At 41.4% G+C, this 16,340-nt stretch overlaps 2 protein-coding genes across 2 annotated transcripts; both read left to right on the plus strand.

Moving 5' to 3' along the window:
• Positions 1-644: 644 nt before the first annotated feature.
• Positions 645-5,646, plus strand: LOC147169750 (uncharacterized). The gene is made up of 6 exons (XM_086083860.1): positions 645-705; positions 1,862-2,875; positions 3,296-3,544; positions 3,889-4,006; positions 4,295-4,405; positions 5,496-5,646. The coding sequence occupies exons 1-6, from the start codon at positions 645-647 to the stop codon at positions 5,644-5,646; spliced, it is 1,704 nt and encodes a 567-aa protein (XP_085939986.1).
• Positions 5,647-6,899: 1,253 nt separating this feature from the next.
• Positions 6,900-16,316, plus strand: tyrp1b (tyrosinase-related protein 1b). The gene is made up of 9 exons (XM_086082774.1): positions 6,900-7,039; positions 7,935-8,293; positions 9,794-9,902; positions 10,360-10,573; positions 10,676-10,880; positions 13,251-13,418; positions 14,763-14,942; positions 15,795-15,941; positions 16,019-16,316. The coding sequence occupies exons 1-9, from the start codon at positions 7,026-7,028 to the stop codon at positions 16,222-16,224; spliced, it is 1,602 nt and encodes a 533-aa protein (XP_085938900.1). The 5' UTR covers positions 6,900-7,025; the 3' UTR covers positions 16,225-16,316.
• The last annotated feature ends 24 nt before the right edge of the window (positions 16,317-16,340 follow it).

A 16,340-nucleotide genomic window follows, 5' to 3' on the forward strand; every position in this document is an offset into this window, starting at 1 on the left:
AATCCATGCAACATGAGCATACATAAACAGCAATGTCTCAATTTTTTTCTCACAATTTTTTTCTAACACAATGCTCAAATGTGGTGGAAATAGAGAATAGTCCAAACAAATCCCTAAGAAATGATACTTTTTCTATTATAATTCGGTGATTATGAATGTTTGCTTTTGTTGCTACACCCAGAGACTTCCACTACTTCTCCGTCAAGGCATCCCTCATTGACAAACTCACAGCCCACCTATAATTGCCCAGCAGAGTTCACTCTTTGTGTGACATGCCGCCAGGGCCTCATCACAGCCCGTGTCAGGGTCCCGAATGCATTTAACAATGAAGTGAGACTTTACAAAACTTCAAACCCGCACAACCCCATCACTAAGACACCTGTAGGTTCGAAGGCAATATTTAACATGGCGCTGCTCGTTTTTTCACCCACCCTCATTTCAGCATTACTTGCTAACATCACCCTCCCTGCCCAGACCAAATTTACTGTCCAAGCGTCAAGAGCCTACACACTCAGTACATGTATCGTGGTGGTCGGCACACACTTGACATTTACAAGGAACCGTAAGGAAGAGGGTAAAGAGTTTTTTATGAAAACAGACTGGCATTGTATTTTTTTCCTCCACAATATTGATTCCTGGAAGCCATGGAGTACTTTTTAAACGGATTATTGGTGCTGTTGTTAACAAAACACTGCACATCTGACGGTAGGTTGGCACTATGCAGCCCTGCAGCAACTTCACAAGATATGTTTATATATGTTTTATATACACTAGTCGTGTTGTTGTATAGATTACAGCATTTCCTGGTTTGCATTTAGTGCCTAAAGTCCCACTGATTGGAGATGTCCACAGCTGGTCCAAAGGACAGTAAATGGGACAGTAGTGCCAGTAAGGGCATTTGGTGTAAAAACAGAACATGGCCATAACTAGAGCTGCAAGCAGCTAAAAAGGACCATTGCGACCCTGACTACGTTGGGGCACTAGCACAAAGGACAGGCCTAATCTGTGTGCTAAATTTTGTGAGTGTTCCTCTAGGTTTATACCATCAAAAGCAGCATTGTTTTGCAACAGTGTGCAATAAAATACAAATAAAATACAAAATTTCAATAACTTCGTCTTGAACACCTTTTCACTCAAAGTTTGAAGACGATAGGATACTTTTTCTAGGAGAAGTTTGTTAAAATATGATCTCTAGAAAGGGCAAAAATGATGCCCAATTTAAAAAATAACCTCAAAATGGCAGAATTCCTGGTCGGTTTAGGGTATGACTCATAAAGACTGTTTTTGTAGGTCTTGGGCAATTACATATGCCTCCACATTTTCATATATCTGGGTGAAACTTTCAACCAGGGGTGCTTTGTTAAAAATTTACAGGGGACAATACTGAGCAGTTTCGAAAAAACAATAGGGAGAATAAGAAGGAAAACTATCAAAATTCATGTATAGAATGGTTTATGACCAATCATTACGTTTGAGATCTTGGCAAACCCTGTCGGCCACGTAAATAATCAAAAATTACAAACTGACCACAACCCAAATGCTAACCTCAACCATCAAGGGAGTGTCCCTCTGCTAGGAGCATGTGGTACTGCACCCATCCCACTAATTTCTTATGTGGAGGACACACTCAGAGGACTTTTTGACCACAACCTTTGAACCCAGTGGCGTAGACACTCAATACCATCCTCCTGTCACTGTTGGAGGAGCTGTCGCACAATACGCTCTGGGGGGGTCGTATTTGGGGCAATTGCCTATGTGGTGGTTGTAATTGGAGGCCTTGTTGATAAGAAATTATGAATGCATTAACAACATCATTGCATCCCCAATGGGCTTACCACTAAAATGTTTTCAATGTCTCCAGGCATTCCTATCTCAGTCCAGTCTTCCACAGTCACTCTTGAAGATACACACTCCTCACCCCATGAGGCAGAATGGAGTCCAGCAGAGGTTGTGCCAGTAGTCGCCCCACCAAGCCTCGAAGAGGTGCAACAAGCAGTACAAGAGGCCTCTGAGAAGGTAGAGGGTGGCACAGCTGAGGACGTCCTGAAGGAGCTTCTAGAGAGAGTGGTGGAAGCAGCTCTGGGACAAGTGGAAGGGAAACGGGATGACCTGGCAGTGGAGGAAGGGGAAGGGGGGGACGCAGTGGGGCCTGAAGATGAGACTGAAGTAAAGATGTCCGAGAAGGTGGTGGTAGGGATGGATGATGGTGGTGGAGAGGAAGAGGAAGGAGAGCGAGAGGGAGAAACAGTTGCTGATAATATGGAAGAGACCATAGTTGGTGTAGACGTAGATACCAAAGTTAGTCAGAAAGTTTCAGAGGAAACTTTGGCTACCTCAGAGGAGATGGGCAAAGATGGAGCAGTAGACAATGTAAAGGTAGAGGACAGCAACACGCACGTTGCTATGTTAGATGAAAGAGTTGGAACAGAGACAACGGCAACTGTTCAAGAGGTTGACTTTGGTGGGGAGCCAATGCAGGAGACTGGCACAGACACCGACCCAAGTCTAGTGACTGGACAAACAGGGACAGTAGGGGAGAGGGAGGAAGATGCTGTGGAAGGTGAGGTGATCACCCTGCCATCTGTTAATTCGAACATCGAGGCAACAAAACCTTTGATAGACGAGCCGGCAGTTGGCAAAGAGAACTACACACTGGACGATCCGCAAAGCCATGACGATGTGGAGCAAAGTCATGTGGAGGAAGAAGTGGAAACTATTGGAATTGAAGGTGGGGAAGTGGATTCAATGGGTAGTGAAAGTCACCAAGACACCATCGAGCAAGACTATGAAGTGTTGGTCGACGATTGGGATGAGCAACAAGCTGGAGTAGAAGAGGTTCCATCGCAGACTTCATATGACCTCAAAGAAGAACCAGGTGAGACATTGAATTCTGATTGGGATATTTTTAAGTAGAATGCAGTAAACTCCAAAATACCACGAGAAAAAAATAGAACAGTATTTATTGTGTGGTTCCAATCTGGTTGTATCCACCCGTCGAGGTTACGCTGATGCATTTACTGTAACTTACTTCAACATAAAGGATATAATATATGGCTTTTTATTTTATTTCCTTGACAAGGTATCAGTGTGTGAGATGCCAATAACAATATAGGCACTGCAAAGATGCAAACAACATGGGCAAACTTTAAGAGACCCGCAAGGCACAGTCTGCCAAGCCTTAAATGAAACACATCACTACATTATTCTACATTCCATAGGCCCACTCGACAAACCTTAAACCTTGGCCTCTGGACTTCATTTTCATTTCTGTGTCACATACCAACCCCCATTCTAGAAACAACAGTGATCTCTTCCCCAGAGCCTGACGATGATGCTGAAGTCTCCATCGAGCAGAGGCCCGAATCCCCGAGCCCAGCGTTCACCGAGGTTGCAGAGAACGTCTTCACTGACCACGGCAATGAGATCCTCTCTCCAACTGATGACCTTTTGGCCCAGCCAACTCTAGACTATTACGTGAAGGGTGTCCTGGCGATTCCCCCTCAGGCAAGTGGAGAGCTGGTTGAACATACAGCTGTGGATCCAGGTTAGGAATTACGACATTATTTTCCAATACTTTTGTTTGTCTCTTTCTATATGACAATATATGAAGTTGGTTTAACCCTAAATAAGTTTCAAGGACTGAATAATGAAAAATGACTAATGGAATAAACAGTGGGATAGCCTTGTTAGACACAACTAAAGAATGAAAAAGTCCTGAAGGTCATTCCAGTCACTCTTTCTTCCTCATTGAAGCAGATGATATTTAATGATCGAGATATTCCTGATATGCATTACACAAAGTCACTAGAAAGGCAGACTGTGCATGATAAAAATAAATTGACCTTGTGTTTTTTTTTTTATCTTATGTCTTTGAATCTATGTGTTAAGAAACAAAGGAAATGGGTCAGGATGCATGGAAGATTGGCGCCACAGTCGCTGCAGTGTTCTTGGTTTTGGAGACGGTTGTTATTGTCATCTATATATTTAAATGTCGTAACAAAACCAGGTAGGAATTTATGCCTTATTCCTTATAATGAGATGATTTAATTAGAGCTACCTCTTGGCCCAAGAAACAATATTGTCTAGTCTGACCCATGTGTATGTATTTTGAAATAACATTTCTTTAGTTTTGAATGAGAAAATAGAAAATAGCTTACATTCATATACTGGCATCAGTTATTTTTTCTGATAGCTTAAAATAATACCTCTGTATTTGAATGTTGTATTTATAAATTGATAAAAGATTAAATGTGAAATGCCCAACTTTTTAACAATATTCTGTAATTGTATGCAGCAGTCCGGCGACACAGCACTCATGTGAGGAAGGGCGTGTTGAACCGAAGGTGACCACCGGTGGCGACAGCAGCGACGACGCACTCCACGCAGGAAATGGGGACACGCAACAGTACGTTTATGTGTGTGTGTACGAACGATTCAATTCGATATGGTACGGCTCAGTTCGACACGGTTTGATGCAATGACTTTTTTGTTGTCATTTTGAACTTGTTAGTACTATAAAAGTACCATTTTCTTGAAAACATATCTCTCCAGTAAAAGATGATTCAATATGTATTTTGATATAATTCAAGTGAAACAATTTGATTTGGTTTAGTTTATGGTCCAAACCGTATTTTTTTGTTTTGTTTGTTACATAAAGAAATATTTTGGTAATACTAAATGACGGTACAGTATTTGGTCGTTTTGAGTCATTATGCTCTCTTTATTTCACTCCAAGTATGAATGGTTGTTCCAGTTCAAGGTGTACCCCGTCTACTACCCGAAGCCAGCTGGGATAGGCTCCAGCGCCCCCCCCCCCCCCCCCCCCCCCCGCCCCCCGCGACCCTTGTGAGGACAAGCGGTTAAGAAAATGGATAGATGGATGGATATTTCACTCCATTGGTTTTCCTTTGAATTTAAGCCTGGGCTTTGTTTGGGCTGACTTTTCCGTTGACTTGGATATACAGTTTGGGATGTTGCAACAAACATTAAGTTTCACTCAATGGCACATTTCTGAAGGTTATGTGGCAAATTGACTGATATCACCAATAGTGCCATGCTTCACTTTGCCAATGATATGCTTTTAGTTTATTTATGATTTGAGCCTGAGACTCAAACACCCCTAACTGCCCGCTGACGTCATCTTACCATCCGTGCACATAACTGTCCACTTACAGAGGTCCAATTATGGACCTCTCAGCTGATTCCCTTCAAACTGTTTTGTAAGGTCGTACACTCCAAAGGCTACTCAGTGTGGCGCACATGTGATGCTTTTACGTCTCGGATGAATGGGTCCAAGATATGAAAGCTTGGGGGAATGGCTGCTAGAGGAAAAGAAAAACTCGGGAAGAATGCACACACGCGCCAGTTATCAAGTCGGTCCTTGTCAAACTTTCAGGGTACAAAATTAGCAAACTAATTGTTTTATCATGACATAACAGCTTCATATCTATACACTGTATTCGATTCCTTACATTTTTTTTTTCTATCACTGACAGAATTGCAGTGACGACCCTGGCACAAAACACCAAAGGGCACAACGCGGGGCATGTGATTAGCATGTCAAACCTCCCTGACGGCGCCACAGAGACTCCGGCCAAGGCTGGACCAGGAGCAGATCCCTCACAAGTCAGGACTTCCAAGCTCTAGGGTGGTCGGATTTGTTTTTCTGTTTGAGTTTCTCATGAAGTATTTGAAGTTGTACAACAGTAATCAAACCAGTCTGAAGTCATAATTAGGCAGTTTGTACACAGTGTGTTTGAGTGAATGCATGTGAATGCATGTGAATGCTTGTGTCTGCGTGAGTGTTTGTGAAATTCTGGGGAGAGGGAGGATCATGTGTAGGAAGTATTATACGTGTAATTCAAGCTAAATGTCTGACTGTAAAAGGGAAAGAAACATTTTTCATCTTTCAAAAGCATTTCTGTTCAATTATTCTCTTAGTCCTGTACAATATAGCCACAAGGCCTGCACCAGTATAACATTTAAAACTCAGATTTATACTGTTCATAACGGTTGACATTTGTATCACCATATAAGTGTAGCGTATGATAAAAAATAAATAAAAACAATGTTTCCTGTTTGTCCTGTTTGTCAAATGGTATCATTATGAAGGCTTATATATAGGGTTTATAATGAATACTTCCACTGACATTTACACAGCGTTTACCAGAAGGCCTCATTTATCTAAACTTTTTCCCTTTGGTACTAAATATATTAATATGTAACGACTGTGTCACATGCATACTCTGGTGGGTCAAAGAGTGCAATAAGTGCATGCTTGATGTGATGGTGCAGATCCAGGAGACAGATTTCGTCAATATTCATGCAACAAAAAAAAAAAGCAACTCCATGACACTTTTCCATTCATAAATGTCAGCAGTTCACGGTATTTGTAGGAGCAGATGTCTAAAGTGTCAATGTAGCTCTATCTTGATGAAAAGTGAACGTACATTAGAACATTTATTATTTTTTAAGTAATCTATACATTGTACTGCTTTATAAATAGTTTATAACATTGTAATAAGCTTATACATACATATCATCAGCAGGGGTCACCAACCTGGTGCACGTGGGCACAAGGTAGCCCCCAAAAACCCGCATAAGTAGCCGCTTGTTCTAAAAATAGCTCATCAGTTAAATGATCATTCGAAAATGTCAAACTGGTACGTATCCCTCTTACTATCGAAAAGGTTGATGACCTCTGAATCTACACAACCTTTTATTATTGGATTCCCACTTGTTTGATCAAACATCCACAGACAAGCAGACATTATTGTTGCAAATTATTATGAAGGAGAATACGCAGTCTGCCCCAAAGTTATGATCACAAGACACACGAGCTTTTTATGGTCATTCGTGTATGTGTGCGCAGGAGAGACTAACTGAGGGGCGGGGGTTTTGGGATTGGTGAGCACTAATACTTGCTCCGATAAGGTTTAGTCATGCCCTCCATTGCTATTTAAGACAAAGGAGCAGGATGAACTAATTCTTTGGGGGCTACAGTTGGTCATAGCAAGAGGATCAAGATGCACACTTACAGGTAAGGGAATAAAATACAGAATAAAATCTAATTATAACTTATAACATGCCTGAATGTTTTCCTCTTTTTTGGGTTCTATTTTCAAAGATTGGCACATATGTGCTCGGTGCAAAAACGGCAACATCTTGATTTTTGTGCCAGGGCAAGTCTGGTTGACTGTATTTGGGAATTTGGCAGACAGTACTGCACCTTTCTGAGCATTCTGGTAGTACGAGGGAATTTTTCTATTACACGCCCCTAGCGCACCTGAGAATTCTGTGACAGAAAGTTAACAAGACTTTAGACCAGGTAAAAGCAGGTCTAAGTCGTGGCAGAGGTGTCGTTACACCATTTTGGTGAATTAGATCCAAAGCAGGCAGAGAGATTCTGTGTTCCGCTGATGTGCGGTGGATGTCATCGGATTCCATTCATAAATATGACAACAGCGTGTGTAAAACCTTCTGAATCTTTTTAGAAAAGAATTGCACGAGGCACAAAAATAATGCCCGTTAAAAAAAAAAAACTTTTATGATACATCTAGTAGCTACTCATTTCTTATGAAAGATCCTCTGAATGTAAAAAATAAAATAATTTCCAACCTCTGATCTTGCGAAAGTTGTAAGCTAAGTGCCTCTTGAATTATGAATAATGGCTCAAACCAATTGCAGTTAAGAAGTTTCAGAATAGAGTCAACGATATTTTGCCACAGAATTTTCAACATTCAAAGGCTGAGTGACTTTAAGTGCCATCGATGCAGTATACATTTCAGTAAGTGTACACAAAAACTACAAACCAATTTCTGCCGGCTCTTCTCTCACATCCGCCGTCTCGTTCTTGCCCGAGCGCACACTGCTACTTGGTGCTATTCCTGTTTAACACATTGTTTGACGATGACTCAATTCTCTCACCTGTCAAGCAATTGGAGAGCGAGTCTCCTGGTGGCGACCTTGTGTATCACAATGACAGTGGCCCAGTTCCCTCGAGAGTGCGTCACTCCGGAGGGGCTTCGCAGTGGCCAGTGCTGCCCCTCCCTGTCAGGTCAAGCGGGAGATGAATGCGGCTCCAGCACGGGTCGGGGTCAGTGTGTGTCCATCGCTGCAGACAACCGGCGCCATGGGCCCCAGTACCCCTACGCGGGGCGCGATGATCGAGAGAGGTGGCCTCTGCGGTTCTTCAATCGCTCTTGTCAGTGTAACGGGAATTTCAGCGGTTACAACTGTGGGCGATGTCGACATGGACTGACTGGACCAAACTGTGATCAGAGGATTTCTGTGGGTAAGAGAAAGGAGAACGTTTTGTATAGCTACATACGCCGTGCTTTTCCTCTAAGTAGATCAGGGCTGTCCACATCCGTTCCTCGAGGGCCTCCAGCCTGCATGCTTTTGATGTGTCCTCTCCTCCAACACACCTGATTCAAATGATCTGCTCAGCAAGCTCTGACAACGATCCTGATCGTTTCAATCGGGTGCATCGGAAGGGGAAAGGGAAAAAAAAGAAAGACGGGAAAAAATCCTTGAGAACTATAATCTTGCATGTTTTAGATTATTTTCCTCCTCCAACACATGGGATTCAAATGATCAGCTCAGAAAGGTCTGATGACGATCCTGATCATTTGAATCATATTTTAGAAAAAGGAAACATGCAGTGTGGTCCTCAAGGGCTACCATGCTCCATGTTTAAATGTTGCCCTCTTCCAACACACCTGATTCAAATGATCAGCTCAGCAAGCTCTGATAACCATCCTGATCATTTGAATCAGGTGTGCTGGAGGAGTGAAACATTTAAAACCTGCAGGATAGTGGCACTCGAGTAACAGATTTGAACATTCCAGTTAGAGATTTTTCCCTCCTCCACACACCTGATTCGAATGATCAGCTCAGAAAGCTCCGATAATCATCCTGATAATTTGAATCAGGTGTGCTAGAAGAATGAAACAATTGAAACACGCAGGATAGTTGTCAAGTATGTGGTGTGCGGATCTCAAAACCGCAGAGACGGATAAAAGTTACAAGTTATAAAAGTTATAAAAAATTTAATTACAAAAACATCAAAACCGCTAACAATGGCAAAGTGTAAACAGAAAACGCTTGCGAAATGGCAAGGGGCAAAAATTAATAGAAAGCACACGCAAAAACGCGGAAACAATTAACTAACAAAAAATCTGGCAAAAAAAAAAAAAGAGCAGTGGCAGGTGCATCGCCAGACGATCCCCCCACCATCATTTAAACGGGGTTGAAAGAGAAAAAAAAACACAACAAGCCTGAACGCAGAGACCTGTCAATAGTAGCCCTTGAGGAATGGATTTGGACACCCCAGGTTTAGATGTTTCCCTCCTCCAACACACCTGATTCAAAAGATCAACTCAAAACCCTGATCCTGATCATTTGAATCATGTGTGTTGGAGGAGAAACACATCGAAAACAAGCAAGATAGTTGCCATAGAGGACCTAAATCGTACACCCCTGTATTAAATGTTTGCCTTCCTCCAACACACCTGATTCAAATGATCAGGCTCGTTATCAGGCATCTGCAAAGCTTGCCTTTTGAGCTAATCATTTGAAGCAGGTGTCTCGAAGGAGGATGCAGGATAGTGGTCCACAAGGACCAGATTTGGACACCCCTGAACTAGATCGTGTCACCAGTTGGCTATAATGATTTGTACTGTCATCTGATGCCAACATGTGTTGCAATGTATGTCTGAGATGTCAAATAGTCAGTTTTTTTTCTCTCTTCCTTTATGGTATTGTCTTTCATCTCCATGAAACATTTCCACAGTGAGGAGAAATTTAATGCAAATGAGCGCAACCGAGAAGCAAGCATTTATCAACGCTCTGGACCAAGCAAAGGGGACGATCCACCCCGACCTTGTCATCTGCACAAGACGGTATTTATGCTCAAGTGCCTCATTATATTTTCAGAACGCATGAAGTCATCATTCTTCGCCGTGGGAAAACAGCAGATTGTTTTGAAAAGATTTATCTGTATTCTACCTGCGGCTTGGCGGGTAGAATAATTTTGGGAGCAACAGTGCATAAATATTTGAAACTGTTCTCGACTGCGGTAAGTGCAAACCTTTTGACCTCCTTGTCAAAAAGTGACTTCCTGCTACACCCAGAAAGGCTTTTAACACTCGATGTCCCATTGGCAGCTACTGTAGGGGATTAAAAAAGAAAAAGACAAAAAGGATATATAGAATCCACCGAGCAATGAGAAAACCATAATTAGGCTGTTTAATATATATATATATAACAATATATATATATATATATAACAATATATCTAAGGATGTTGTTGAAGAGGAAAAACTGATTTGCCATCCTGCTGTTTTTCCTCATTTTTAGTTACCAGGAGATTTTGGGACCTGATGGCAACACGCCTCAGTTTGAGAACATCACCGTTTACAACTACTTCGTGTGGAGCCATTACTACTCTGTCAGTAAGACGTTCCTGGGCCCGGGCCAGGCCAGCTTCGGAGGAGTGGACTTTTCCCACGAGGGCCCCGGTTTTGTCACCTGGCACCGCTTTCATCTGCTGCAACTGGAAAGAGATATGCAAGTGGGTTGACTGACTCAATTGAATGAATTCATTGCCTACAAAACCTGGACTAAGACCTGATATCAGACTAATACAAGGCTTCTGTCTACAATCACTACTTAGGACATGCTGGGTGATTCCTCCTTTGCGTTGCCCTACTGGAACTTCGCCATCGGAGGCAGCGATTGCGACATTTGCACGGACGACCTCTTGGGAGCCAGGAGCTCCTTCGACATGAATTCCATCAGCCCCAACTCGGTGTTCTCCCAGTGGAGGGTGGTCTGCGAGAGCGTGGAAGACTACGACGCTTTTGGCACCATCTGCAACAGTAAGGAGCAGTCGTCTTAATCGCTAGCTTGCGATATCTCAGCGCGGGAGTTATGTCGATGCCGGCAAAATGAGGGCAACCACCTCATAAATAGAGCATGTATGACAACGAGCTGCTATAAATATTACCTCCTTTGCTGCTGTGCTGTTTGAAATTGCTCACAATTGCTACAGTCTGTCAGAAACTCCATTTGTTAAGTTATTCTTCACCAGCAGGGTTTTCCCAAAGTTTTTATTCAAATCACAAAACTCACAAAAAACATCACTCGCTAACTTTTTTCTCTGCTTATCCGGGTCGCGGGGGCAGCAGTCTAAGCAGGAATGCCCAGACTTTCCAGAGGTGTACCCAGGCCGGCCGTGAGACGTACCGTATTCCCTCTAGCGTTTCTGAATACTGCCCTGAGGTCTCATCCCGATGGGACATGCCCGGAACGCCTCCCTAGCGTAGCATCCAGGAAGCATGTGAAATAGAAGCACCTTTGCTGACTCCTCTCTCCCCATGGAGTCTCTACTGAATGACCAAGCGACTCGCCCAATCTCGAAGGGGTGAGAGCCCAGACACCCTGCGAAGGAAATAACAATTTCAGTCCCGAGCTTGTCCTTTCGCTAGGCAACCATCCATTTGCGGGGAAACTGGAGCCTATCACAGCTGACTTTAGGAGAAAAGTAAACCTACGTTGGTCAACTCAACTGGTCGATCGCAAGTTTCAATTAGTATGATGTTCTGAGAGCAACATGATCTAGGAATTACTTTGCTTTTTTTCATGGTTGAGAGGCTTTTCAAATTACCTGGGGGGGGGGGGGGGGGTTGTGGAATGTGATATTGCAGGTCAAGTTAGAGAAGAACCAAAAAAATGAAAAAGTAATCATTTATAATAATAATAAATATTAATTTAATTGATTAAACTTAAAATTAATGAATTAAAAATTAATGCTGTTGATTATAATAATAATAATAATAATAATAAATAAACCGCAAATTTGCATGACTTTATTAAACCGAGTTAATGATTGAATTATTTATATCCATTATTTATATATATTTTGATCCATATGTGGTTAAAAATAATACAGATTGTATTGTTTTTATTATTTAATAATTTAGATACAATTTACTTCAACTTCAATACACAACAAAAACTGCATCCAAAATGGGATCCTCTCCAGCTCTTCAGTTCATCCAGATTCAATCTGTCAAAATAATTCAATTGAAATTGGGTAAAAGTAAAACGAACTCAAAAGTAACGGCAATTGGATCTTGAAAATAGTTCACATTTAAGCCAGACTTTATTTCAGTAATAAAACCCATTGGATTAAAGATCAAACATTTTTAGTTGAGTCTCCCTTGTTCAAAATGTGTGGATTACCATAATCGGGATGAAGGACCTTTAATGTCTTTTATTTTCATCAATTAGGGCACATTGTATCATGCTTTGTTTTACCTTTCTAAATAGTTTGCAGCATTACAGACTAGAATAAAGGCAATTGTGTGAGATACTGAAAGAAATCTGATTTAGGTGATTAGATTTGCACAGATTGGAGCTTGCCTCACACTGGCACCAGACTTCAAATCCCCAAGTCGCCAAGGCTTTTCCGTTTGGAAATACAACTCTTTCTTTTTATGTCAATTTGTGGCATAATTCCTACTATCAATCCATTTAGTCGTAATTGCTTCTTTCCGTTCAATGGCAAATGTAGAAAAAAACTTGAGGGATTTGGAGGCCGGTGAAAATGTGATTCGCGAGTGGCTGAGGTGTGAGTGATGTGTCAGGTTAATCCCTCCGGAGAGTCACGACAGGCTCGGTATTTCCTGCGTCAACAAGCAACTTCTCTCCCTAACTGGGTTACGGGGGGAGGGGGGGGGGGGATTGTCTCGTTTTCTCTGTGCGCTTGTCAGATACGAATCTGGCAGACTTTGATCAGTGGGAATCATCTTCACACCGACAACTTTGTTATGTAGCCGACTGATTGCACCCTTGTGCGTGTGATAGAGGAGAAGAACTGGGGGGGGGGGGGGCACAAGAAGGAGGTCATACTTGCAAGGAGACTTCACAAAGCTCCCACTCACTTTTGTTGGAATTTAGTGAACAATTACCATGCTGTCATGTTAAAGACTGATCAAACTAGTCTAGTCTCCGACATAGAATTTGAGGATTGTTGAATAATACAACATACATCATCGCTTTCCTCTCCATTTCCATGGGGACAACTGACCTGGATCTGAACCGCAGTTTGAGTGCCTCCCTTGTAAAAAAAAAAAAATCCTTGAATGCAATTATTGCTTCCAGCTCATCCTTTTCGTTTTTTTGCGCTGTGCTTGTTAACACGCCAGTGAAAACACTGACTCTGACCTTGCGTCCTACGCTCGCAGACACGGAGACCAGCTCCATCAGGAGGAACCCGGCGGGCAACGTGGCACGGCCCATGGTGCAGAGGCTGCCCGAGCCGCAGGACGTGTTGGACTGTCTGCAGCTCAACACCTTTGACACCCCTCCTTACTACTCCACCTCCTCCGAGAGCTTCCGGAACTCCATTGAAGGTTTGCCGTGATTCCTTCTCATCCGAGCGCAAAACAGAGTGGACTTCATTTATATTGCGACTTTTAAATGCATAAAACATGTGCCACAAAGGTAATATTTAAAGGCAAGAGTCATTTTCTTATTCATTCATTCACTGCCATTGACGGTTATAGACGTCAAAAAATCTTTTGAACTATTTCTAGTAGTTAAGCATTTTTTTGCTTCTACTTTTGTTAACAAGAGTATGAAAATCGTGAGTTAACAATTGAAGTCATGCGATTAATTACGAGTAAAAATTTTAATCACCTGACGCCCCTAATTTTTAATCATCTCGTCAGGCGATTAAATTTTTTTATTGTAATTAATCGCATGACTTCACTAGTTAACTCATGATTAATCACACATTTTATATCTGTTCTAAATGTACATTTTCATACTCTCTTGTTAACAAAAGTGGGAAAAAAAATTTTAACTAATAGAAATAGTTCAAATTAATTTTGGACGTTTATAGCCGTCAATGGCAGTGAATGAGTTAAGCAGAAAGGTCAGGAAATATAATATCAGAAAATATATTAATTATATATAATAAAAAAAAATGGGATTTAATTCTCTTCCAATGGTTTCATTGTTAATTTAAAAAAAATATCTAAAAAGAGAAGAGATCCACATCATTATTGTTTCAAGAAAGAAAAGAAAATTATTCACAGTTTGAGCTTCATTTCTTCTTTAACACTCTACCAAAAAGCACATTAAACACAAAAGAGAGGAAGTTAAAACTCAAGAGTAGCTTTTGAGAAGAAACTTCCAACACCAACAATCATTCGCACTCACATTCACATTCAGATGGGAAGGCAACCCAAACATTTTCTTGACAATAATATGTTGTATATGCCGCACTAGTCTGAACACTGCGTTCTGATTTATATTGTGTTTGTGGAAAATGAGTTCAATGGCAAAATCGACCCGTTTTGATCCATTTCCGGGGACGGCCATTTTGTCACATCTGTCGACTGGAAGATGACATCACAGTTACGCAGGGCTCAGCTAACAACCAATCATGTTGCCACAGCTTCAGATAAGTCTTCATTTAATTAAACAGCTTGCTTTCCTTAAAAATGAAATCACATGACCTCTCTTGGCCTGACGTTATGGTGTGCAACAGGGTCCCAATGCTAGCATTCACACATCAGAGTTGAATTTAACTGAAACAAACCAAAGTGTGAACACAACTTTAAAATTACATTTTTGGAACTTCATTTAAAAAAAAAAGAAATCCTGACACAATAAAAATGAAATAGCTTTTAGAAATCACATCATATTTTCCTTCATTTTAAAGGCTTTTCTATTCCATCATTTTTTTTCAGGCTACAGTGCTCCCCAGGGGATTTATGATCCGGTGATCCGCAGCCTCCACAACCTGGCCCACCTCTTCCTCAACGGCACAGGCGGGCAGACTCACCTTTCCCCTAATGATCCCATATTCGTGCTGCTGCACACTTTCACCGATGCTATCTTCGACGAATGGCTCAGTAGGCACCAACCAGGTAATATTCAATACAGCATAATCATATCATACACCCTTAAAAATGTTGGGTCAACAACCCAATTTTTGGTACAAAACAACCCATGAAAGTTGACACAGCTTTTATGGGTTGTTTTGTATCAAAAATTGGGTCGAATTGACTCACGGAGTGAAATGATCTATTGATTTATTTATCCAAAATTGGGTTATTTTTGAGCATTTTTAAGACTGCACTAGAACAGGGTGACAAAGTATGGCCTGGCAGGGGGGTGCATACTTTTACATTACCAAGCATCCAATATGCGTTCCATTGATTTAGCCGTCTTCCCCTCTAAAATTGCTCACACTGTGCCAAAAATAACCAAATTTTGGTAAAACAAACAAATAAATAAATAATTGGACCCACCTACTTATAGGTTCAATTTGACCCAACTTCCTCTGTTATTTGGTAAAAATTAAAACAATTAAAAATAACCCAATTTTTTTACAAAACGCCAAAACAACCCTGTTTAAAAATAAAATAAAATTGGGTTACAGTATTTTTGACCCAGCAGTTTTAGGAATATACCAGAATTTAAAACATCTACTTTTTTAAAATTAAATATTATAACTTTTTATCTCATTATATTATAATATAAAACTTAGATCTATAGTTTTAATTATTTAGAAAAGATACAAAATGGGGAATACGTTTGTGATTAATCATGAGTTAACTATAAGGAAATCATGCAATCAATCACAATAAAAAAAATGTGTAATTGCCCAACACCCTAATATATATAAAGTGGCCTTTGAGCACAAAAGTCTGCCTGCCCGCCCGAGAAAGAGCAATTAGATGAATTGATCTAATATTAATTATTATTTTTAATCACAGGCGAGATAGTCTATCCGGAGGAGAATGCTCCAATTGGACACAACCGCCAGTTCAACATGGTTCCTTTTTGGCCTCCTGTCACAAACGCAGAGATGTTTTTGTCCGCCCCTCAAAACCTGGGCTACTCCTACGAGGTCCAGTGGCCAGGTGGGAAAAATACAAACACACACACAGACACGTGACAATCCGGTCAACCCCCAACTTGACCTGCTGATTCTCCACAGTGCGCGCCTACACCCTGTCTGAGATCATCACCATCGCCATCGTTGCGGCGGTGCTGGTCGTGGCGGTGGTGGGCGGAGTCATGGCCTGTGCGGTGCGAGCCCGATCCTACCGCTCGGCTGAGGCCTTGGAGCCGCTGCTAGGGGAAACTTTCCGGAGATACTCAGAGGATGACCGGAGGTTGGACAAATCGCAGTCCGTTGTCTAAATCAACGCCTTTATAAAGAGGCCTTAACATGTTGAAGCATTTTTTTTTAAGAAAGCCCCACAATGTCTTTTAATAAAGTATCACAACCTAAATTCTGATTGATTGTATTTATTGAT

This window comes from Leptonotus elevatus, chromosome 8, assembly GCF_054856555.1.
Source record: "Leptonotus elevatus isolate MCC_2025b chromosome 8, RoL_Lele_1.0, whole genome shotgun sequence".
NCBI lineage: Eukaryota > Metazoa > Chordata > Actinopteri > Syngnathiformes > Syngnathidae > Leptonotus > Leptonotus elevatus.

What these genes read in the sequence shown, in the direction of transcription:
- LOC147169750 (XM_086083860.1), top strand. Translation starts at nt 645, where the DNA reads ATGGAGTACTTTTTAAACGGATTATTGGTGCTGTTGTTAACAAAACAC. An exon ending in TGACCTCAAAGAAGAACCAG is followed by an intron (nt 2,876 to 3,295) that starts GTGAGACATTGA and finishes CCCCCATTCTAG; the next exon opens with AAACAACAGTGATCTCTTCC. An exon ending in ACATACAGCTGTGGATCCAG is followed by an intron (nt 3,545 to 3,888) that starts GTTAGGAATTAC and finishes CTATGTGTTAAG; the next exon opens with AAACAAAGGAAATGGGTCAG.
- tyrp1b (XM_086082774.1), top strand. An exon ending in TTTTGGCACCATCTGCAACA is followed by an intron (nt 10,881 to 13,250) that starts GTAAGGAGCAGT and finishes CTACGCTCGCAG; the next exon opens with ACACGGAGACCAGCTCCATC. An exon ending in CTTCCGGAACTCCATTGAAG is followed by an intron (nt 13,419 to 14,762) that starts GTTTGCCGTGAT and finishes ATTTTTTTTCAG; the next exon opens with GCTACAGTGCTCCCCAGGGG.